Raw genomic sequence first — 26350 nt, forward strand, 5'->3', positions numbered from 1 at the left:
AATTGTCAGACATTAAATTTCTGTATGAAAAGGTGTGCACCTGAGTGTAGTCCCTAGTCAGTAGGTAAACAAATTTTATCCATGTGGATGCTGTTGAAGTTTGTCATTAGTTTTTGTTCTCATCAATTACTTGCTATCATTTGTGAACTTGAAGTTTCGAATTGTATAGTATTATGTTGTGATTTATACATTTTAAAACCTTATTTTTGATGAATATGTTCCTCATGGCAGAGACACCCTGTACTTTTTAGATCAATAATATATTTATTCTTTGACAGATGCCTTTTAGGTCAACACACTTCTTATAATATTTTTCCAGTGACTGGATTCCATCCCCAAAGTCTGGTTCTAGAAATTCTGCGAAACACACTTCTGTAGCTTTATAAACTCTTCTTTACACTCAAAACATTTTGTAACTACAAATTTCTTTAGATGTGGGAATAAGTGGAAGTCAGAGAGGTTTCCCAAATGCAATAATATTGTACATCAAAGTCTTCAGTTTTTTTCGTTTCTAAAGCACTTTGTGAGCTGGTGTATTGTCTAGGTTCAGGTTTAACAAGGCTGGTCTCTTTTCATGTATTTTTTTCATCCAGTTGGTCTACAAGTTAAGGTTTCATCATTTTCCAGATATCTGATGTGAACATCAATAATGCTGGACACATTTCCAACAAGAAATGAATGTTACTAGTTTTTTAGTTTAGGATTCTTTTTAAATAGTCAGACACTGCAGAGAAATTTATTTTTATGTGGATACACTCAAAACATATAGCCTCCTTCTATCATAAAACTTTTCTGCATTTAACTCTTCATTTAAAATGTTTTGCACGTTTTCTTCTGTTGTACTTACTATGTCCACCAATTCATACTTTAATTGTGCAGTGTTCTAAACAACAGTGTATATTTTCTTGAAATTTTCATTTGTGATTGAAATTTCGGGACATTTATCATATGGAGTAAAGTGCAGTTTCTTGCTGAGGCAATAGAAAACGCTATGCAAACGACTTGCAGTATAATGCAGAACCAACCCATTTTGGTGGAGCTCATAGGAAAGCATAGAAAAGTTGTTGAAACTCGTCCACACTGGTACAGCACTGATAAGACATCATGACATGTCTCTGTCGTGTTGCTCGCTGCAACAGGGACTGCTGGTTGCTCCATGCAACTGTGTCATACAATAAAAATTTTGAATAGTTTCTCATTAAAGCTTTTTCTTTATCATGGTTTTTTATGTGTATGTGTTTTTCACTTTGCAGTCATTCTCATTTGATTTTTTTTCCATTTTATAGGCCCTCATCACAGCTTGACACGAAACTGGTTTTCTTTTTGCTATTGCCCATAGTTATGATACATCCCAAATAAGTAAAGCACTAGGTGTTTTGTGAAAAATTTTAAGTGAAGAATGTACTCAATGGCCAGTTTATGTTTGGTGCATTTTAGCTCATGTTGCATAGAAAATATAACTAACATACAGAAATTGGTTTTATTGGTGGAATAGAACTGTGCTTCTTTTCTCAAGAAAATACATGAAATATACTGGAGGTTGTCCGCGATGAGGTTGGCAGCTATGTTCCACACTCAAGGCTATTGCCGTCTGCTGTGGTCTGCTATGCAGAGTGTGGAGCTGCCTCATGTTTCTCTTTCTCATATGCTGCCAATACAAGCTGAAGCTGGAAATGAAAAATGTAATGAAATTAAAAGACACCAGGAATCATCACCTGATGGTGCTGATTAGATTTTGTTCAGTCTCTACTCCCTGATTTCCAGCAACTTTGTGACAGGAGTAGAAGAGATGTGAAAGCTAAATTTCTGTTACTTCTGCATGTGCAGCTGAATGAAACTAATGGCATGTCAGAGTTTTCCTTATCATCATGAGCTTCGTCCATTTCTTCAGACCCATTGTTTCACCTACATAGAGTTCACCACCCACTGCTATGCCATAATTGTAACTGAATTCATTTCAAATCCAGCAACATTTCTTCTGATTGTTCTTCAAGCTGAATACATACTACTTTGTGAAATTCAGCAGCTCTAGAAACGCTCCTAATTTTGTTAATTTGTAACCAGTAAATATACATTAAAGTACCATACTAGGTGGTTTTACAAAAAATAAATTTTTCGTGGTGATATTTTTAACGTTATTCGTACACTTTCACCAACATATTGTATTGTGATGAATATCTTCTCAAAAATTTGTGTCCTGCTTTGTGAGAGTACCTGATACCAGTTGATCCAAAAAGTGGAAACTGTCTTGACTGTTTTCTTAGAATCCATGGAATTTGTGTTCATGTTGAGAGAGCTCATGAGAAACCACAGCTAAAGTGTATTTGATATTTACAGCATTTGACAGGTGCACCCAATACTTCCATTTCTTTTTTAGCTTCCTGATCTTTAAATAATGATGAGCCATTACAGTGTTCTCTTCACAAGATAGCCAGTGACTGCAACTGAGGCAGAACTGTGGCTCGTGTTGTCTTGTTGCTTGTCGTATTGCAGAAGTGGAAACGTGAGAGTCACACCGATAAGCATTGTGTCATGCAACCTCTGTTACAACTTGTCCTATCATATACTGTATTGTCACATTGTGAACTGCACCTAAATTGAGTCAAAGTTTACCATTTCTTGATTGTTTAAAATAAAAGTGGAGATTTGTTGTAAACATTTACCATCGTTCTGTGAATTTGTGGTTATAATCTGTCCACAGTAAATAATTTTATGGTGATTTGACTCTATCAAGCTTGAATTTTATTTTTGAATCTGTGTCACATTATTAACATTACATTACCAGTGGCATACCCCTCAACTTCACTGTTGCACACAACTCTCAAACCTCTGTCACCTGCTCAGAATGGTTTCCTTCTGTGCTGTCTGTAAATCACTTATACGTTGAGTAACACATGAAACTGTTGTTAAGTTACTCACCCATGTTCTTTCTCATTTTGATGTTCTCGTTCCTGTTTTATCTGATATCCTCTAGTGGTGAGACAAGAGTTTAATACTGTAACGCAGTATTGCTGTAGTATTAACAGAGATAAGTTTTAATGTCACCCTTCTGCTATTCTTTGTTGTTTATTTATTTGTTATGCATATTTGCTGTCACAGGGAACTTGAAGTATGTGTATGCTGTTTTCCTTAATCAACATTGAGTATTAATTTTCACACAACTGTAAACTGTGTACTAGGATTTTCTCCATTATGGAAAAAAAATCATTTGAAATTCTCATATATGTGTTAAGTGTTTCCTTTTGTATTTTTTTTTTTTTTGTTTTTAGTTTGAGTTTTACATTTAAAGTGTGTAAGGACAAAGAACAGCCAAGATAATTATTAACGTAACCAGATAAAACAAACCAGTATGTCATATTTTAGGAATTCAGAATTTTAAAAAAATGTGTGATACACTGCAGAAGTACAGAGCAAACACTGAACGTCAGGTTGGTTTATTTAGGAATGTTGGTCAAAAAAAGTGTCAAAGGAAATGAGTAGGACATTAACATTTAAACATAATCCAGTAAATTGCCATTACTTTTATTGGAAAGAGGTACAGATTAAACATACATGCATTTTTCATAAATGAAGTGGCTGTGGTACAAACATTACCATCTATAGTTATCTACTATAGTCTTTTATAGGTGCATCTACATTTTATGTAACATATGCACAACAGTTATTCTACCTGAGACAGATATTACAGTTTCGCGATATTCATCATATGAAAATTAATAAACAGTTAAGCAAATCCTAGGGAGTCAAGTAATAAGCAATTTGTCAGTTGATCTAAAGCAGAGATTTATCAAATATACTCTGATTTCCTACCTCATGTGGTACATTGTTTGAAACCCTATATGTAAATAAGAAAGTGCACTAAAAGCAAGAACAGAAATGAAGGAGGACATATTGTAGTATTGTAAGCCAACAATTTGAAATTGTAATAAACCCTTTATTGATGTTCAGTGTCTAAAATAGAAATGGATCAGATATGACAGTGACTAATCAGATAACAGGAGTGCATCTGAATTCCATCTGAGTGCATATTCATTTTTGAAGCAGAAACACAAGTGTGAACACAATGAAGAAACCTAGATGAGATGGTTCACAGTGGCATTTAAAGTTATCCCACTATGGCTTGACATATTAAGAAGTGTGGATGGAAAAGTACAATTACTGCAAGTTCCAGAACAATATCATATACTGTCAGAGTAGCTTTCATTTCATAATTACCGGTAACTCTCATGACTGTAAAGTAAGACGTAACCCAATTTACCTTTAAAAAATATGTTCCCATTAGTGAGACATACAGAAACATACCTAGTAATAATACATTCAAGGTTTAGCATTGGAGAGTTTTTGTAAATCTTCTGTCACACCCACCAAAGACCACATGAATTTGGATAAGCTTATTTTCTTCTGGTATTTACCATTGTACAATAATCTTTGTCATACTCACAATCTTCTTCACTCTTTGGTCCATGTTCTTTTTGTTGCATGTCTTCTGTATTGACAGTCTCCTGTTCTTTGAAATCTCAGTATCCTCCTGAAAAATCTTTGCTCCATAAGTTTTATCCTGCTAAGTAATCCTGTCCTTACAATGTTCAGACTTTCTGCTGCGTGTAAGGCTTTAGGTCAGATTACCATCTGGCAGTGATAATACCTTAATTTTGCACTGATTGAAAGATTGTTCTTAACATAGATGTTCCTAGTGTTTTTAATTCCAAATTCATGCTGTTTATTTATGCACCTTTTCCATCGGACCCATTTCTATCCATTCTCCTAAGTATTTAGATGTGTCTAACTTCTGAATTTTCCCCTCCTCTTGTGTCCTCCATTTTGGAATTGTCTTGATATTCATTATAAACTATGTCTTCTCAATAGAAATTTGTAAATCTGTTGTACTCTCTTGTCTCTGGAAGTGAGTAGCTTTAGTCACCTCTTTTAATGATTCTAACAATATCACAACATTGTCTGCAAATGGCAGATAATCTACTGGTATTTCTTTTCTCTTTCATCCAAATCCTATTCCACCCAGTCTTTTCATTTCTTGTAGCCAGCCCCTCCCCACCTTATCAGTGATGCAGTTAAAAGCAAGAGGGAGAGACAATCTTCCTCTCGCTGATTTTGATGTTGAAGAATTCATAAATTATTTCTCTAAACTTGACCTTGCTACGTTGATTAAGGTCTGTTTAATCAATTCAATCCAAATTCACCTCTTCCAAAATTCTGGGCTATCTTGAAGCTCATACATATGGACATGAAACTCTTGCTTCTATTTTTGTGATACATAATTATCAGATTAAGGTTCAAGATTTGTTCAGGATGTACCTACCCTGTAGCCTCCTTGGTATTCATGTGTTTGTAGATTTAGTTTGGAAAAGCTTTTGAAGATATCTTATTAGTGACTATCATTAACGATAGTCCTCTATAATTCCCAGAGGAATTCCCAGTGTACTAGAGGTAACGTTGTCACTTCCGGAAACTGCTTTTCTTACAAATCGTGTTAGTAATTTGTGTTGTTTGATGACAACTTTCTCTATGCTGTTCAGTTATCACTTTCTTGTTAGTGCACTTCAAAAGTTCTGCAATAATCCCATCTTTCCCAGGAACTTTATTGTTTTTCAAGATATCCATTATGTTCCTAAACTCTTCTACAGTTATTGGTTCTGAGTCTGAATTTGATCCTTTCTGATTATAGTTAAATGTCTCAGGCTGTGCTGTACAGTTTAGGACATTATCAAAGTACTTGGTCAATATCCGACTGTCTTCCATGTCACCATATACTATACTTTACCTCCCTATTCTTAAAGTTGTGTTTTGGGGAGTCATACCTATGTAAGTTAGTCATGAATGTTCTGTGAAAGTCTCACAAATTGCTCTTTCAGAAATGCTAGTCTACCTGATTTAAGCTTTCCTTCTCCTTCTCACAGTTTCTCTGTAGATTTCTGATAGTTCTGTCTGCTTTTCGCCTTACTTCTTGTTAGTTTCATAGATTTTCTCATGTTTTTTGAAAACATCTATCAATTCTGCAACATTCACTAGCATTCAAATATTTTTCCCTGGTTCTATATGTAATATGATGCTCAATTTAAATATTTAAAAAATATCAAATATTCAAGGCATAAAGCGTAATTTTTATATATGAATACTGGGCCATTTGCTTACTACATCTTATGTACACATCCAAGAGAAAGAAAATACAAACACAGCACTTTTCTAAAAAAAAGTCAAGTAGCAGGTTATGAGACTATGGACACTAACAAAGCCTGAATATATTTTAAGAAGAGTAAGCTGATTCCAAATAAACTGCAGGTATTTGGCAAGTGGGAATTAAATTCCACCACAAGGAACAGACATAGGTACTGTCTAACAATTTAGAAATGCTAAAGAGGTGAGGAAAATATATTTATTGTGAAAAGAAAGTTCCCAAAACATTGTGCAAAACATTTCAGCAAGGCTATAATCAGCTGAAAAGTTGTGAAATTCAAATCATATTCCATATTTCTATCTACTTTCATTCTTGTGTTTTAATAATGCTTAAGGAGAGAAAAATATTTTTAATTCATCATTTTGTACTATCACAATGAATGAATTTGTGAGTATAAAAAAACTTTAGTGTAAGTATTATCGTGTACTACATCTGCTAGCAATATTCTTTTAACAATAATTCCTCATTTTAAGACAAGTAGAATAACATTTTTAAAAGATACCTCCAAAAACAATTTTTCAGTTTTTGCTTAAACATCTAATTACTGCAAGAACATTTCTTTTCAATACAAAATACAGATTTATTACACACACACACACATACACACAGTTGAAATCCTGTGTGTAATCAAGAGAATGGGCAAGCATTAGGTCTCCAAGAAAATGATAAAGTCAGTGTGTTCTTTAGGGTAGAAGTATGCAGGCGTAAAAGTTTGTTTTTATTTTATTGTTCAGTAATTGGTGGGCAAAGCAGATTCTGATTGTCAGGCAATAGGAAGTGCTGTAGAGCCAAAAACAGGATCCTTGTTAATAAATAGATAAAGTAAATTAAAAAAAAACACTGTATGAAAACTAAATTATGTGATGGGTGAACATAATGAAAAATAATCATTCCAAATTTTCTGTATGAAAAGTATCTGAATAAATTAAACTTTATGATACAATTGGTGAGGCCAAGAAATATTGGTCCCTCCAAGCTTTCATGGTTCATATCAAATATGTATACCAATCTGGATAGATCTGCCTCTTACAAGTACACTTCAATATCTGTATATTAATAACAATGCAGGCTTTGTCACTTCATTTCTTGAATTCTATAACTGTCATAAAATTTAAGTTGCAAGCATTTTTAATACCCAAATGCACACTATTTTTGTATTTATATTTGCAATATAAATGCCAAAGTAATTAAGCATAAATGTTTTGATTTCTCCATGAAGTCCCTCAAGGACAGGGTAATTGTGATGTGCATTTATAAGCTTACTTGTTTTTTGATATGTTGCTGTGCAAGAGAATGAAGGAATGGATGTGCTTTACTTGTGTAAGTAGTGTAACTTGAATGTGTCTTTTCTGTGTTGTGAGTATGCATTTGAATTGTGTGTGTATTTACTTTCAAAAACTATGGAATTAAATTTAATATGTAGATACTTTTGTACAGCACTTTGGGGTATTTCTGCATGAAGTGTGCACTTACTGATATGCTACAAATATCACATTTGTAAATTCATAAAAATGCTGCTGTAAAACTTGAAATGTTTTAAATTAGAGTAGCCACATACATTACTTACCCATAGATGTTCATTATCTCACTTTTTAATAATTCTTTTTTTACTGGTATTTCTTTTTGTTGTTGTAAATCATGCAAAACAAATATCTGAGTTGTTTTGACACTGGCAGAAGCAAATATGTTCTCATAAACTCAAACTGCTTCTGTCGCTGCACACTGTGGAGCTTACTGTGTAGGGCAGATAGTGACTAGATGGAATCAGTAAATTACCCTGCTTCATATTCTGTTCACATCTGAAGTAAGGGAAAATAAGACTGGCAAAGCCAATTGGTATGGGTGTTATTTATTTTATTATTACATCGTTTGTATAAAACAGGGGTAGGAAACAGCAATCCTTTTTTCATACTGATGACAAAGCTGCATGATTAGTTTCCTCCAGGTGGACTGATTATTAAGAATAGAAATTTATTTTTAAATCAGTATGCATTTTTTATAGCTGTATTTCATAAAATGAAAGAGAGACAAGAAAAATAAAAAAAGTCTACCTTATGCTGATACAATTGCTACACTTCACATAATCTGTTTAAAGACAAGATCTGTGAGCACTGGCAGACAAAAAGTTAGATTACACATATTAATGCTTTGATTAAATTAATCAATTCATTGACTGTTGTCCTGGCCCCAAGGAGAAATGATGTGTAAATCTGTCTCCAGATCTTCATGTGACACTGCTGGCAATACTTCATAAAGCTCTAGATAATGTTTTATGAGATAAGCAATAACCAAAATCATTGGTTCTGTGTGAACCTATGCTTCTTCATAATAATATTACATGTCAGAAGTTGTGTGGTTTGTAGGAATATATTTCTTTAGTACTCTTTTAGTACTAAGCTACAGTTGCCATAGAAAAACTATTTCTTGAAAAACATTATGATACCTTTCTTGTGATGCTATTTATTAGATATCAAAATACAATATTTTTCTGCTGTACTCCAGGAAGAAAAGGTAACATAATAGGGGATATGAAAAATAAGGCTATGAAAGAATAAATCTTGGGCGAATAGAGTGGCTAATAATTTATTTAAATTACAAAAGCAATAAAAAATATGAAAAATGATGCAATAAATGTAAAATCGTGAAATAAAATAAAACAAAACATCACCTGGAGAACAGCGATAAACTCAGCATTACTGTAAATGCAGCAAAGTGTACTTACAAATTGATGTAATGCGAAGAACTGGCAGAAGGCTGATGGAAATAGTAAAGAGCAAAAGAGTGAGCATTTGCAGCTTTTAGAAAAATAAATTCTCTCATGAAGAACAGTGAAAAAATGATAAAATTAAAGGTAGAAAGGACAACATGAGAGTCAAGAGAGAGAGATAAAAATGAGAGAAAGAAGAGGTCAGTTTAATGTGAATGCTAAAATTTAAAATCAAGTCCTTTACTACTTTAAGTGTCTCATTGGCTAATCTAATTCCCTCAGCATCACCTGACTTAATTCGACTACATTCCATTATCCTCGTTTTGCTTTTGTTGATGTTTATCATATATACTCCTTTCAAGACACTATCCATTCCGTTCAACTGCTCTTCCAAGTCCTTTGCTGTCTCTGACAGAATTACAATGTCATCGGCGTACCTCAAAGTTTTTATTTCTTCTCCATGGATTTTAATACCTACTCCAAATTTTTCTTTTGTTTCCTTCACTGCTTGCTCAATATACAGATTGAATAACATCGGGGAGAGGCTACAACCCTGTCTCACTGTCTCACTCCCTTCCTAACCACTGCTTCCCTTTCGTGTCCCTCGACTCTTATAACTGCCATCTGGTTTCTGTACAAATTGTAAATAGCCTTTCGCTCCCTGTATTTTACCCCTGCCAGCTTTAGAACTTGAAAGAGAGTATTCCAGTCAACATTGTCAAAAGCTTTCTCCAAGTCTACAAATGCTAGAAATGTAGGTTTGCCTTTCCTTAATCTAGCTTCTAAGATAAGTCGTAGGGTCAGTATTGCCTCACGTGTTCCAATATTTCTACGGAATCCAAACGGATCTTCCCCGAGGTCGGCTTCTACTAATTTTCCCATTCGTCTGTCAAGAATTCGCGTTAGTATTTTGCAGCTGTGACTTATTAAACTGATAGTTCGGTAATTTTCGCATCTGTCAACACTTGCTTTCTTTGGGATTGGAATTATTACATTCTTCTTGAAGTCTGAGGCTATTTCGCCTGTCTCATATATCTTGATCACCAGATGGTAGAGTTTTGTGAGGACTGGCTCTCCCAAGGCTGTCAGTAGTTCTGATGGAATGTTGTCTACTCCCGGGGCCTTGTTTCGACTTAGTTCTTTCAGTGCTCTGTCAAACTCTTCACGCAGTATCATATCTCCCTTTTCATCTTCATCTACATCCTCTTCCATTTCCATAATATTGTCTTCAAGTACATTGCCCTTGTATAGACCCTCTATATACTCCTTCCACCTTTCTGCTTTCCCTTCGTTACTTAGAATTGGGTTTCCATCTGAGCTCTTGATATTCATACAAGTGGTTCTCTTTCCTCTAAAGGTCTCTTTAATTTTCCTGTAGGCAGTATCTATCTTACCCCTAGTGAGATAAGCCTCTAGATCCTTACATTTGTCATCTAGCCATCTCTGCTTAGCCATTTTGCACTTCCTGTCGATCTCATTTTTGAGACGTCTGTATTCCTTTTTGCCTGCTTCATTTACTGCATTTTTGTATTTTCTCCTTTCATCAATTAAGTTCAATATTTCTTCTGTTACCCAAGGATTTCTAGTAGCCCTCGTCCTTTTACCTACTTTATGCTCTGCTGCTCTCACTATTTCATCTCTCAAAGCTACCCATTCTTCTTCTACTGTATTTCTTTCCCCCATTCCTGTCAATTGTTCCCTTATGCTCTCCCTGAAACTCTGTACAACCTCTGGTTTAGTCAGTTTATCCAGGTCCCATCTCCTTCAATTCCCACCTTTTTGCAGTTTCTTCAGTTTTAATCTACAGTTCATAACCAATAGATTGTGGTCAGAGTCAACATCTGCCCCTGGAAATGTCTTACAATTTAAAACCTGGTTCCTAAATCTCTGTCTTACCATTATATAATCTATCTGAAACCTGTCAGTATCTCCAGGCTTCTTCCATGTATACAACCTTCTTTTATGATTCTTGAACCATCTCTGCTCTGTGCAAAATTCTACCAGGGGGCTTCCTCTTTCATTTCTTCCCCCAAATCCGTATTCACCTACTACGTTTCCTTCTCTCCCTTTTCCTACTACCAAATTCCAGTCACCCATAACTATTAAATTTTCATCTCCCTTTGCTATCTGAATAATTTCTTTTATTTTGTCATACATTTCTTCAATTTCTTTGTCATCTACAGAGCTAGTTGGCATATAAACTTGTACTACTGTAGTAGCCGTGGGCTTCGTGTCTATCTTGGCCACAATAATGCGTTCGCTATGCTGTTTGTAGTAGCTTACCCGCACTCCTATTTTTGTATTCATTATTAAACCTACTCCTGCATTACCCCTATTTGATTTTGTATTTATAACCCTGTATTCGCCTGACCAAAAGTCTCGTTCCTCCTGCCACCGAACTTCACTAATTCCCACTATATCTAACTTTAACCTATCCATTTCCCTTTTTAAATTTTCTAACCTACCTGCCCAATTAAGGGATCTGACATTCCACACTCCGATCTGTAGAACACCAGTTTTCTTTCTCCTGATAATGATGTCCTCTTGAGTAGTCCCCACCCGGAGATCCGAACGGGGGACTATTTTACCTCCAGAATATTTTACCCAAGAGGACACCATCATCATTTAACCATACAGTAAACCTGCATGCCCTCAGGAAAAATTATGGCTGTAGTTTCCCGTAGCTTTCAGCTGTTCACATTACCAGCACAGCAAGGCCGTTTTGGTTAGTATTACAAAGCCAGATCAGTCAATCATCCAGACTGTTGCCCCTGCTACTACTGAAAAGGCTGCTGCCCCTCTTCAGGAACCACACATTTGTCTGGCCTCTCAACAGATAGCCCTCTGTTGTGGTTGCACCTACGGCACGGCTATCTATATCGTTGAGGCACACAAGCCTCCCCACCAGTGGCAAGGTCCATGGTTCGTGGTTCATGCTATATACTGACAATTTAGTACAATGGTCATCTTGGAAGATGGAGGTGATTATGTTGTGGTCCTTATTAAGCTGCTGGCTGTCTGCTAGGGAAACATAGCCATTCAGGGTATCAACCAATGAACCCATTTACACTTAATTAAAATTTCTCCAAAACTGAGTCTTCACTGACTTATTCCATTCCTTGCATACAGTCCTTCCAGATACTTGTCAGGCAGTGATGATAAATACTGTATTACATTGTACGTAATTCACATACTGCTACTACTACTACTAGTACTACTACGAAATATGATTTATCTGACCAGTTCATACATTTCTAGTTTTCTAGAATCCACTTAGGTCAGCTTTCTGGTCAGAAGTGAGCAAGTTTCTTGTGTGAAACTCTACTTTTCTTGCATAGAATTCTACTCCAAATATTTGCAAAGCAACTACCTCCAGTGTACTCATTTGGGAGTGGTTTGGCAAAAACTACATTAATGTCATGAAATATTTCATACTCCTACACTACTTGTCTACCTCTAAGATGGTATGTGACAAAATACCTGTGAAAAGAATCACTTTCTTCAAATGGTAACTTTCTGTGTGTTCAGAGACAATAACGTCCTTTTGCCACTGCATCTCATAAAACTTGTGATCCATATTATACAAATAGCAAACAAGATAAGTAGGGTGCTGTGTTTGTCCCACTGACACACTGAACATATTTCTGTAGATGCACTGCAGATGCCAATTGGTACCACTCATTCAAACTGTATACAGATACCAGAAGTTGCTATTAGCTTTACAATGCCTTATAATAATGTTTTGTCCAGTGATATTTTGAATTATTTGAAAGAACGTAGTAATTTGAAACTAGAACACACACCACACAGTGAGTAAAGGAAACAGAAAAAAGGAAGAAATTAAAACTTTTGAAGATACTTGATAAGGCACAGTTTAGGTAAGACAGTAGTAGGAAGTAAGACTAAGGTAAATTAAATGCTGACAATTAGCAAGAGATAAAAATGTGCTTTTGTTCATATTCCCTCTCCAGTTTTGAAGTAGTATACTGAGAAGCTGCAAGCTACTCATCTCATAGAGAAGGCACTTAGTCACAGACAGGTACAGTGAAAACGACTGCTAATATATAAGCTTCCAGGCAGCGTCCTTCTTCCGAAGCAGAAAACACACACATGGCTGCTCTCTGGGCACTGGGGGCTCAGTGCACAGTGTGTATGTGATTACTTCTTTCGAAGAGGGAATTTGTATGAAAGCTTACTTATTTCAGCAGTCTCTTTCATTGCGCCAGTCTGAAACTCGTCTACTGCTCTATTTGGTGAACAGTAATCTATCCTTTCTGTATTGCTGTTATTCCAGCCTGGATTTTCCAGAGTGTGAAAAGCAACATGCAATTCATGTAATAATGAAAAATCGTCTTTGTTTGTAAACTATTTGTCCTGAACAACTTTACCTACTTAGACCCTTGTTCTGATCATATTAAAATGATTAATTAGCTTTGGATCACAATGTGTTATGGTAGTGACAATATTCTCTCTGAAACAGATCCAGACCAAAAGTTGGCAGCCATGCCAAGGTATTCTACAAAGAAGAAAGCATAGACATGTTACAACTACATTTCTGTGATTGTACTTCTGATTTGTCAGATAAAATTAAATTGATCAAAGAAATAAGTATGAAGACTTTCAGTTGAATTTTCAATGTGAAAGATAATTGTAAACAGCTGACAGTATATTTACAAGTAAACGAAAGCTATAGCAGCAGAGGAGTGTGGAAACTGAAATGGCAGAAGAATGTGTAATACATAGGCAAGGAAACTGATTACTACTGCACATCAAAACTGTGTGTGAATCACTGGGCTATAAATATTTATCAGTATCAGATTTGGATGTCCTTTATCGGCACTTATGATGCAGAAATATACTGATCACTACTGGAGAAACCTTAATTGACAGACAGATTCTGTGACAAATGTTTCAGTTAAGTCAGTTTGAAATAGCCTATGCTATAACATGCAGAGTGACCACACTGCACAAAGAAAACACTATTTTAGAGTTTTGAAATAGATAGAGTTATTTCATTTTAATAATGTTTTAAAAAATAACAATCCCAGTTACAAAAAATCCCAAAAATAATTACATTTATTTCTGCTAATAGTTATAATGTGCACTTCACATATTTTTTGCATCCTATTAGCACATATAACATCACTATTTCCAGCATATACTGTTTTTTTGCAAATTGGCTCACAGGTCGTCATTTTTGCTTCTTATGGGTGCTGCAGTTTTTGCTGCTAATTGCAGTCACTCCAGATATATTGTTCCAATGTATGTGGCTACTCTGTTCTGAGCAGATCTCTTTAAATGTTTAAATTCAATTTAATTTAGTATGATAGTGAAACAAAAGAAATTATCTTGAGTTAAAAAGGTGTGTTAATTTTTATTTCACCTACTGATCCATCAATTTCAGTAATACTTCATTATTTTAATGTTCATCATTTGGTTCAGCAGTTACTTACATGAACAGTATCCTGTTGTTTTCTTTCCATCCCCTAACTTACTCCTGGTATCAACCTAAATCTTGGCTCTTTTTTTTTTTCTCTCTCTCCATTGAAAAACCTCCTTAATTTGTAGTAAGACCAAACTTTTTTTTTTTTTTTTTATTTATGTTTATTGTTCCTTCTTAATTATGAGATCCACTTATTCCTAAGCTACATTGGTTTGCAAAACTTAAGGCTGAAAGTAACTTTTGCACAATGTTTAACTGCCAAGTAACATAGCTTAGTGAAACTTGGACCACACATAGAAAGAACTGCTACATTATACTACAGAAGGTAACTGAAAGAAATACACAATTAGATGAACAGAAATGATACTTTCATTTAAAGGAAATAATTATACTGAGGTCACAGTCATAATGGTCCCCTGCACATGAGTAAAGGCAGAACATGCCCCCCTTAAAAGATGCACATGGGAAAGGAGTACAGTATTGATATCATTGACCAGTGAATGCACCGTGTTCAAAGATTTGGGGGTCAGTATGCACATGCAGTGTTATGCCGAACCATGGAATACCATTTTGACCACCAAAACAATCATGTTCAACAACATTCCTGGCTGCAAGTTTTCTCATCTCTTACCAATTAGGTGTATGTTCAGAATAACTATGCAGATGGAATCTGCGTTCATCTGAGAAGAACACGTGACATAACTCCTCGTCGATCCAGTGACCTGTGACCTCGGCACCAATGGAAACGGTGCCTCCAATGTGCAGGTGTTAACGGCAGACAACATGTTGCTCATTGGGTAAAGAGACCACTCCCACACAGACAGAGTCCCACTGTGGAGTATGAGATTTCATGCCTTGCATTCCTGTCAAATGTGGTTGCACCCACTGTTTGATGTGGATCCTATGTAGACTGTTGCACAATGTAATGGTCATCTGGTGCTGTAGCAAGTGCAGTCAACCACCTCCTCTCCCGCGGGCGGCAGTGCCTGTGGTTCAGAACACTCTCCATGCATGTTCAACAGTGCTGTGAGTAATACCAAACTTCTGGGCTACACTAGTCACACTTCTTTCTTATTCTGGTTTCCTGATGATTCTTCCCCATGTGAAGTCATCCAAATGTTGTCCCTGGACTATGATGTAATAAAAGAACACCAGCACAGTGTAGCGTAACTGCTTGCTGATTGACACACGTGTCTTTTTCCCAGTCCTTCAACTGTCACATGTTGTTGGGCCAGCCCCATTTGACTCAATAGTCATGCTGACTTCGCACCATGTGACATCCACCTTTCTGTACTTGACTAGGGAGACCTCAGGCAACATGCTCCTGCACTTTCATTCATTTCCACCAAGTCTATAGTATGTTATTTTAATGAGCTCGTCCTTAAGTTTTGCAGAGCAGTGTGTTTTTAACGCATAATATGGCTGTCATACTTTAAATTAAATATGCACATGATATCTCAGTTTTGGATATTGTTATTAGTTTTAAAAACTAAACAAAAATATTCTGATAGAGTGTTTTACTATAGTTTAGTATTAAGACTATTATGCTTTTTCAAGAACAATGTGGACTGATGTAGAAAAAACTGTTTTCCCCTCTCCCTTTTCTTTATTTCTTTATTTTTCTTTCTTTCTTTTTTTCTTTTGTGTTCATTTTACTCCCAGAAGGAAGAGCACAATGCCGAAATATGATCCACCATACGTGAAAAAGCCTATGGTGAAAAAATATGCTGGCAAAAGTGCAGCTAACAGAACACCAGAAGAAGCAGCTGCCATGGAAAATGTGAACAAGATTTTAAAATTTGGCAACATGCCTTCCTACAGGTAAGAGACACAGTATATAAATTCAATATTATGTTGTTTAAATAGTACATATTATGTACAAGATCCAGAACAATTCAAAAAAAATTAATTGTGATGAAAGGTATAAAGAAACTATATTCAGAGAATTTGATGTGGAATGGAATTAATTTCCTTGAAACCACAATTTTCAATTTGAGAAGTATTAGAAAAAGAAAGAAGTGAAGTGATATAAGAAAAAGAAAGAAGTGAAGTGATGGAAGAGGTATAAGGGAAGGGCAAGGGGAAATTTCTAAGCCTAACAGTGGGAGTCTGTATTTCTTACTTAAAAAAGAAACTTAACTGTTGATGAAGTCCTCTTTCTTATCAGTGCACTTTGTCCAGTGTTTCTCCAGTGAGTACATTCTAGTCCCAAAGTTTTATTCTGGAATGTCTGAAAAATGCGCAACTATGGTGCAAAAAATTCGTCATTGAACCCATAATGTATTCCAGCAACAATTTTTTTTTAGTAGTGGGAGTAAATGGAAGTCATAGTGTGCCAAATCTGGTGAACAGGATGTATGTTCCAACTATTTATATGTGAAATCTCACAGCTTTCTCATTTCAGAGGCTCTTTTGTGAGAAGATGCACTGTCTGGGTGAAATATGTTTATTTATTGGAACCGTTTTCAAGATAATAAATAAGAAAATCCCCCCTAATGTCCAGAATAATAATAGCCACAACCTTCCTGGCAAATTAAAAGAACTTTATTTGTCAACTTGCACTTACTGCTTTTATAGTTGTGTTGTTCTTGGTGTTATGTGATCTACCCATGTTTGATCCATAGGAACAAAACAGTACTAAGAATTATATAGACTGCTCTTTAAAATGTTTCAAACATTCCTGAAAAATTCATTTTTACATTGGATTTGCATGTCATTCAATAAAAATTTGCTTATAGTTAATTCTTTATGTAAAAAGCTGTACTCTCTCACTTGTCATTATTTCCTTCTGGATTTTCCATTGTTTGTATTCTCTTTATCTCATACACCTATGTTATCAACTATTTTACATACACATTTAATTGACATCAATCCTGTGGGATATTGTGCAGTTTTTTCATGTTTCATCTCTCCTTACAGTGTTGCAACATCCTTTACATGGCTTATCTACTGTCAGAAATGAATGGGAAGGTTCCTTATAGAATATCACCATCTTTGGATACATTTCTTTTGGTGATAAACAAACCCAAACAAAGAATCTTAAGACATCAGCCCACTTAATGCAGTTGACAAAAACACAGAAAATATGACTAGTTTCCAGAGCAATATAAGCAATAAATTTTCCAGATCAATTTGAGATTTTACTTACTCTCTTGTATAGCATGTACTGAGATGAGAAAAACAAACTTCATTCATATCAGTGACATTTCTATCTCACTGAGAAAATTCAGCCATGCCTTTGTAATGTTCGGTGGCAGTAATGACATGGCCACCATAAAAATTGGTGTACAGGTTTTCATTATTTATACATGCCACATGAAAATAGATCTCACATGCATAATGGAGAAGGAAGAAACTAAAACAGTGATTAAAAACTTTCCTTTGTGAAATTTAACTCTTTGAATTAGAAATAAATTAAAATTTTTGTACAGGTGATTTGAGACTAGTAATAAAAAATAAAGAGCAATTTATTGCAGAACAACAGTTATTTATAAATGTTATTTGGTTGCAGATTAATTTTCCTTTATTGTTGGGACTTAATTTATCTGTGACATCCAAAAATTAACCATTATTTTTCTCCAATTTATCTGCACCTCTTTCAGTTCTGTAGGTATATATGAATAAAGTATAGGGAATGGTTTGTTCATTCGTGAATACTAGGAACTCATAGCTTATTTGCAGGCATATATCTCTAATCAGATACACAATAACATGACTCATTCTAATATTTACTCCCCTCCATACCTCTCCGTTTATGTATTTAGCAACCTTTTTTTGTATATAAAAGCACTGGGTGCTATATATATTGGACATGTCAAATGCATTGAAACTGTACACAGCCTTTGCATAAGTACATAATTCCTTACATTGCTACATGAATAAACATCTATTTTAATTCTGAATCTACCATTAGCACTCAGTTTGTACATTTAAATGAAATATACATGAATAGGAAATTGAATATGAAACAGTGCTTAACAAGTCCACATGTTCACCGACTCCTCCTCTCATGAGCCTTGATGATGGGGATTCTATAAATTTTCGTTTAGTATGGAAAGGAAGAAACAATCTATGGAGATGCCCATTTAGAATGAGTTTACTGCTATATGGTTGTGGAAGCTGACCACTGCTGATGGCAGACAAGAACAACTTAGAATCAGTGAAGCTTTGGCTATAGGAAAGATGAAGAAAGGCCTGTTGGACAGACTAGAAATTGAATGACATAGTTTTAAAAGAAATAAATGAGGAAATTAATCTCATGACTACCATTCAGAACAACAAAATAAAATTTTGTCATTTATGAAGATGTAAAACCTTTTTAGTTAATATTTTTGAAATGTGAAACTAGGGTGGAAACAGGAAGATAATGTAAAAGATGTTTTGGAGGTAATGACATGTCAAAACTGCCAAGAAAGGAGGAGAGAACAAAGTAGAGAGGAATGGTTGCAATGCAAAGGCATTGAGTTTTAGAAGATGATTGTAACAACCACAATTTTTTACTTTCATAAACAGGCAGATTGTATTTGTTATCTTGTTGCTGCAAATATCATTTCTTACACTTTCAGTGGAACAAAACTTTAAGAAATGAATGAACAAATGCTGAAGTTGATAAGCTGTATTTCATTTCCTATATCTATATCTCTCCAGCAACAAAGGTCTTTTTCATTATGCTTTGGATTTCCTTACTTGGGTGGTGTCCACAAAATTGAGATAATGCGTGGTAATGTTTGATCTATTTAGCCAATCACTACAATCGTTACTTGGAAACAGTTTGAAAGATACCTTTTTGCCAGCAATGTGAACTACAGGAAATAAATTTTCACATGTGCTAAACACAATACCTATGATGAACAGTTAAGTTACATGAAGCTCCTTGAACATAGTTCTTCATTTGATCCTGGAAAATATTGTACTTGTACAAAATAAAGAAACAAGCTCCACACACTACATTTGCGATTCTTTAGCATTGAAATTAATGACTTTCAGGTTCCTACATGAACTAATTTATTTTCCATTTTTTACTTCAAATTAAATGAGACTGATTCCAAAAGTTCATGAGTCATTCTCCATCTATTTCATATTTGAGGCGAATGAACTGAATGTAAGGTTTTCTTCACTTCTTTGAATATAATCTGTAGCTTCTGCATTCGTATTAAAAATTGAGGGTTATATGAATAAAAACACAAAATAACAAAAGAAGAAGGCCGAAAATGAGGCAGTATATATAAATAAAGTGCACAAATGAATCACACATTATCAACTGAAGTGAATATTTGAGTGTGCGCAAGTTAGTAACAGAGACCAACTGCGATGCAGAAGGGCTAAAAATAAAACACAAAGAAGATAATTTGAGCCCAAACCCTTATAGTCATAGAAGATCACCACAAAAAATATTTTGTACCAAATGGAGTCAGACACATAAGATAATCAGTATTTCAGATGTCTAATTTTAATATGTTTCTCTTTGAAACAAGAAGTAATTGACAGCCATATCAGTGCCATTATTGTATTAGAACTAATTGTTCAGTACTAGCTACATAAATAATGCACTATTTGTTGTGTCTAGATCTGACAAACAGTGGGCTTTCTGTTAGTGACATCAGAAATTCACCAGTTGATCTAAATGGGCCAACATAAACAGAAGATCTATTGCAATTTTATAGAGTTGTAATGAAAGTGTTAAAATAAAAACTTTAGAAAACCGTGTTTCTTACAGAATCTGCCATTCATTTTCATTATGTTATACATATGACAAGAGTAGGAAGACTCTCTTGTTGACAGAAAGAGTGTTGTAACTATTTAGTACTTACAGACACATAGTCTTCTTGCTTATCTTTTGGAAAAATCATATCAGTAATTTATCAGATAAATCAGTATTATGAAATATAAAATATATCATCATTCTGAATATAAGTGAACTGAGAAACAAAGTTATGTACCAGACTCGGAACTCCAAAGAAATTTCCTTTTGTAGCAGAACCTTGCTGTATGCACCCACTGGGCATCATTTGTGAAAGACTGCAAAATATTATTCACCTATTAAATCTGCAGATACAAACAGTGAATAAGATTGTGCTTTTTTCAGAAGAGTTTGAACAGATATCTGGACATAATTATAATCTGCTATGAACTTCTGTTCCTCGTCTGGTACACAATTCTAGTATCATACATTTTGTTGATGAAGTATGTAAATATATTGTAAGAGCACTGGAAAATTAGCATGCTCTGAAACAAAATTGTTCAACATGAAGTGCAGAAACTGTGTTATTTTTTTTTTGTCAGTCGTGGTGGTGACTCGCAGCGAGTGCTCTTCCGCCCGGTGAATCACATGTCAGCTGGCATCGCATCACGTTTCCAGTTAGTTGCCACATCATTGACCCAGTCTGTAATTTGTGTTATATATGTACTGTAGAGTAAACAATGAAATTTCAGCCACAGTCAAGTGTAACTTGAACAGGACATATTATCTTCAGTTGTGTATACAGTGGTTCCCATCCATAAATGGATCCCTCACGGAAACTTGAACAAAATATTAGCATTGAATAATTGTAGTTCTGAAGCAGAATCATCAGGAAAACAAGTGGTTATTTAAAGGTAGAATTAGGAAAACCAAATGTATCTTTGTTTCAGCAGTAATTAAGATTTATGTACTGTATTAAAGTTCAAGCCTGCCTTGTACCATTTATGTTTGGAGAACATGATCACTGGGCATAATTCATTGTTGTCTCCTCATGTGTAGACTATTTAACATGATAAGTTTTATTCAAATTTAGGAGACTGGAGTTCTTCACATATTCTTGATTGGAAACACTAAGTGGCTGAAATCTCTTTGTTTGCAACACAACTGTAGCCCCTCCCAATGTCAGATCCCAAAACATGCATGCCAGTTCTCCAATAGCTTCCTTAAAGTGTGATAATTGTGTTTAGGTAACAGTTTTCAGTAACCTAGTGCAGTTGATTGTTAATGATCTGTTTAAAGTATTGCTTCACGATTTTTATTGTTGCAACTAAGTTCTTGTGTTAATAGAAGTTAAAGTATTTTAAAAGTAATAAATATTGTTTTTTGTGTTTTTTCTTTTTTTGTGCCTGTATTGAAGCAATGTGGTATATTTGGGTAATTGCAATTGTACTGAAATTGCAAGATCCTTCATTAAACAAGAACTGATTGCCTACCTGTACCCTATCTTTTTAGTTTCAATTCTGTCTGAGAGTTTTCTAAAATTTGTCATAATTGTTGGGGTCGTGCTTAGAACATATTCTAACAAAACAGAATCACTTGGCCACTAAGTGTGTGTGTGTGTGTCTGTGTGTGTGTGTGTGTGTGTGTGTGTGTGTGTGTCTGTTTATTTTGCATGTATATATTAATTAGGCAAATTTTAAATATTCATACCATATGAAATATGGTATAAATAATTGAGACAGTGTAAATTTAGTCTTGATATTGAAAACATTCTTGTAAAATATATCTGAGACTAAATATCATTTTTCCTATTTATATTAAATATTTGCAGCAAGCACTTCCTGGAAATTCTTTCATTCATAGACAGAGTGTAATGGAACTGATACGAATGTTTTAACATCGTGTACATTAAAAAGAAGGTTCTGCATAGAAGATAGTGGGATCAAAATTTCTCCAATAAACTATCAAAAATTCTCCAATAATCTCTTCCCAGCTGCAATGCTATTTTCAGACAATCTCTGCAATGTTAATGATTTCCTTGCTAGCTACTTTTAAAAGCTAAACATTTCTTTCAATTTTGTTTGGTTTCATTACACATTCAAAGCAAAATTTTCTTGTGTTTCCATGATGAGATGCACAGAAAGTGTGAGATGTTTCCATAGAGGCCTCATGGAACACTGAAAATGAATGAATGAAATTAAATATTTTTCATATAATCTGTAAATTACCACACTATATTTTTTGTGTCTAACAATGAAAGTGCTTGCTCTGCCATTGCATGCCATGCAGAAACAATAACAGTAATTTTTGAACTGTAAAACTGCAGATATTGGCTACAGCAAGCCATTTTCATACTGCATATTTGTGACAGCTTGAAAATTAACTGTTTATACAGGTATTATTAGGAATTACATTTTTCATATTTCAGTGCAATTTATATTTCATTTATTGACCCCTGTTCTTATAATTATTTCTGTTTGTTGCTTTGAATGACCAGGAAACACAATATAGACTCTTTTGAGAAAATTTGAAACAGTTTTGTGTTCTAACACACAACCCAAAGTAGGAGGTTAAATGTTTTTGTCTTACAACACACAACTAGATGTAGGAATGATTCTGCAGAGGTCACAAAGTTAGGATACCTTCAAACTAGTTCTTTGTGCTCTGTGTCCTTTGCATTGTGTTTACAGAGAACACAAGATGCAGCAGATGAAGCGTATGGGTATGGGATCAGGCAGCGAAGAGGATGCAACCCATTCAGGTAACAGTATTTTCATACGACATTGTACATATACATTCATCTACTTTATGTGAAGCCTTATAATTTAGGTTAGAATGCAAGCCAGATTTGAATGAAAATGTTTTCAGTGTCATTGCCTGACATTGCAGTTTGGTCTCGAATTCTCAGACTGGTTTATTTTATCATCTCTAATAACAAATGGTAATTCGGTAACTGTGGAAAGAGACATATGCAGATAAACTGTACAAAAAAGATACATAATTTGGAAAAGAAATAGTGGGTTACAATGGTATACAAAATTTAAAATTAAAGTCCTGTGTGTGAGGTCTGCAAGTAAGTTCATAGCCACTGAATTATATGCACGGCACACACACACCGTATTTTGCTAATTTTTATATTTCTTACTCCCTAAATATACGCATTTAATTGTAGTTCAAGTATTTAAATGACCAGTCTGTTGAAAAAACTAGTTAAACAGAGCAAAGTGGAATTGAAAGCAGTGAGGTGAAGTAGCTGGAGATCAGAGCTATTTTATAAATAATCATGCATCGTTGTATGCTGACTGGCTGCAAGCTGAAGCCAGAAGAGTTGTGGCTGTAGTTAGGCAATGCCTTACTCAGGTAATTATGGTTGATTTTATTGAAAATGTTATTAATAAATAAAATGCTATTGGCCAATAAGTGAAGTAGCAAAGCCAAGTCTCGTGCTCATTTTCTGATAGAATTAACTAATGAATGTTTCAACCAGTTGTTTTCTTGAATCCTGTTAAACTGAAATGGACCTGCTCAATTTATGGCACTTCATAGTTAGTGATAAATTCAATATCAACAGAAATTTATTGGAAAGTAGAGAACTGACTGTGCAAGAAGTTGAGAAAGGAAAATATATTTCGATCAAGATATTATGGAGAGTGAGCAATATGACACCAAAAATATGCAAATGGGGCAACAATATTTTCTCACCAAAGTGAGACGAGCAAAACCAAGTTGCATGCAACTGCCAAAGGAAGGCTTTTCTTGAAATTTGTATATCAGTTTTGTTTCCTTTTCTTCACATTTTCCATCAAAGTATGAAATTTTAGTCAACCTGTTCTGTTTTGAATCTGTCTTATTGTATTTTATTTATCTATTTGGTTAATCAGGCATCTAATGACTGCAATAAGCTCTCTCTCTCTCTCTCTCTCTCTCTCTCTCTCTCTCTTTCTCTCTTTCTCTCTCTGTGTCATTTCATTTAAGTAACATGTTTTTCATCAATGCACTGTGTCTGACTTGGCATTCATGTAACCAGTCGTTTGGTTGTCATCTTTGAAAGTTCCAAACATCACTACAGCTGTTCTAAAAATATCTCAGTTTTGTACATCTTCCAGCTGTATAGCCATTTACTTTAGACATTTTTTCCTTGATACACCACAGTATTCTAGTTTTCAGTTTGGAATCAAAGATGTTGAAGATGTGTTTTGTTCATTAAGAATCTGTCTTTGTTCTTATGTTGTGTAAAATCAAACTCTTCACTTGTAATTGTGTCCCTAACATCGGTGCATTTTAGGATATATGTCTGAAGTAGATCCCATATTTATAATTTGAACCCATTGTGTTGTTTATAATATTTCTCTCTGTTCCCTCCAATTCCTTCAGTAGAAATCTCTCAGAGAAGTTTTGATACCCGGTTGCATATTGATACACTTTTAATAATGATTAAGTTCAGCATTTATGGAAAAGCACTTTTTGTTGTAAATCTTTTGTACAGTTTGGAAACTATTTCCATTATTCTGGCTCTACGTTTCAATGCTTTTTTTTCTATCTCACCCAATGGCTGTAACCCATTCACCCCAATATTTAAAGCTATTCACATATTTTATTTTTTCATGTCTGGTGTTAAATTGGGTTGTACTGTCCTTGATATATGACCATGTATGGTGTCAGGCTGCAAGAAGTGAGTTCAGTGACAGGGGCACTATGTAAGTAGTGTGGAACAAGTTGGGAATTTGGGATGGACAGAAAGTGTGTTCAAATAGTTGAAGCGGTTAAGGTGACCACTAATGTAAAGTGGGAAATCAGAGTTTGAGCCCTGTTCTGGCAAAAATTTTGATTTGTCACCATTGAATTCACTTCAATGCCCAATTGCAGCTGACATCACAATTTCCGTTTCATTTCATCACATTAATTTGTTCTTTCACTGCTTCAAAATTTTCTGTTATTATGGCTACATCATCTATAAAAGCTAAACAAATCTATTTCTACACCTTTCTTCTTACTCCAGATTCTTAAAGGTTTAAACATACAGTTGAACAAGAGTGGTGACAGTCCATTTCCCTGCCAAATTCCTGTTGTAATGACAAAGGGTTTGGAGAAAAATCTTTGAAATCTTATTATAGATTTTGTATTATACAGGGCTTCTCTTATAATCCACAATAGTTTCTCATCAACTACCATATCGGCTAGTATGTTAAGTAACACACTGAAGCTGATGGACTCATATGTCTTTTCAAAGTCCACATTGTCTTACTTTCAGCATATAATATTTTACTAACAGTTTTAGAATCAATAGTTGTCTTCTGTCAACCAGCTTCTCTGCACTCATCTTTGCTATTCTTCCAATTTATGTTCCAAGTGGTGTTCTAGTCATTTTACGATGGATTGTGACAGAAACTTGTACATTACTGTGAATAATGAGCTGTTACATCAATTATTCACTTCTGTAGTATTTCCTTTTTCATGCAATGATCAAGGCAAACATCCAGTCATATTGTAGTTCTTCTTTCCCTGATGCTTTCCATGGTTTTATGCAAAAGAGTTATTGTTTCTTCAGGTGCAAGCTTTCATAGTTCTGCTATTATGGAGTGTTCTCCAGCAGTCTTGTCATTTTCTAGCCTTTGTATTTGTATTTGATTTCATTATGATTTAGAGGAGGAGATGGGTTATTTATATCTCTTGGTTTTTTGGTTCTGATTGGATAAACTGGTTTTTCACATCTAGGAAAAGTATTTGGCAAGGATATTCTTCATTTGACATGTGTAAAAGGGAGGAGGGTATTGTATCCTTCTGTCCTCTTATTAAAATTTCTGTAATATATTTCTTCTAGAATTATATCTTGTTCAACAATTCCTTTTCATGACTCCACTTCTCACTGCAATTTTGCTTTGCTGTTTGTGCTCATTGGAAATGATATATGTCTTCTTTCTGTTTCCAAACAGTTAAACAATCCTTCACTGCTTGTTTTCAGTTATCATTCCACAAAGTATGTTTCATTCTCTTTTTGATCCCAGCTATTTCCTATGCAGCCTCTGTTAAAAGTCTTTTTATATTTCTGAAATGTTTCTCTGCTTGTCAAGCTAGGTATTCTTTTTCTTTTTGTTTCTTAGTGTTGAATCTGGACATAAATGTTGTATTGCTCTTTCTTTTAAGAGATATGGGTCTGAACTGTATTACTGAAATCTAAAGACCAGGATCTATATTTATTCCTATTTTTATTCTGACCTTAATTATTTCTGGAATGTAAGAACACATGATCTATTTCAAGTTCTGCTGTTGCTGTGTTGGGTGATTGTAATGTTGTTTGGTTTTTGGGCAGGTGCATGTACATTAATT

At 34.7% G+C, this 26350-nt stretch overlaps 1 protein-coding gene across 1 annotated transcript in view; it reads left to right on the plus strand.

Moving 5' to 3' along the window:
• LOC124607241 (disintegrin and metalloproteinase domain-containing protein 22) overlaps positions 1-26350 on the plus strand; it is a 1086760-nt gene that overhangs the window by 968471 nt on the left and 91939 nt on the right. The window contains exons 20-22 of the mRNA XM_047139515.1: positions 16009-16164; positions 20626-20700; positions 22714-22784. Of these exons, the coding sequence (XP_046995471.1) occupies positions 16009-16164; positions 20626-20700; positions 22714-22784 (302 nt within the window). The remainder of the gene's footprint in view (positions 1-16008; positions 16165-20625; positions 20701-22713; positions 22785-26350) is intronic.

The sequence above is a fragment of the Schistocerca americana genome, chromosome 3 (genome assembly GCF_021461395.2).
Source record: "Schistocerca americana isolate TAMUIC-IGC-003095 chromosome 3, iqSchAmer2.1, whole genome shotgun sequence".
NCBI classification, from domain to species: Eukaryota; Metazoa; Arthropoda; class Insecta; order Orthoptera; family Acrididae; genus Schistocerca; species Schistocerca americana.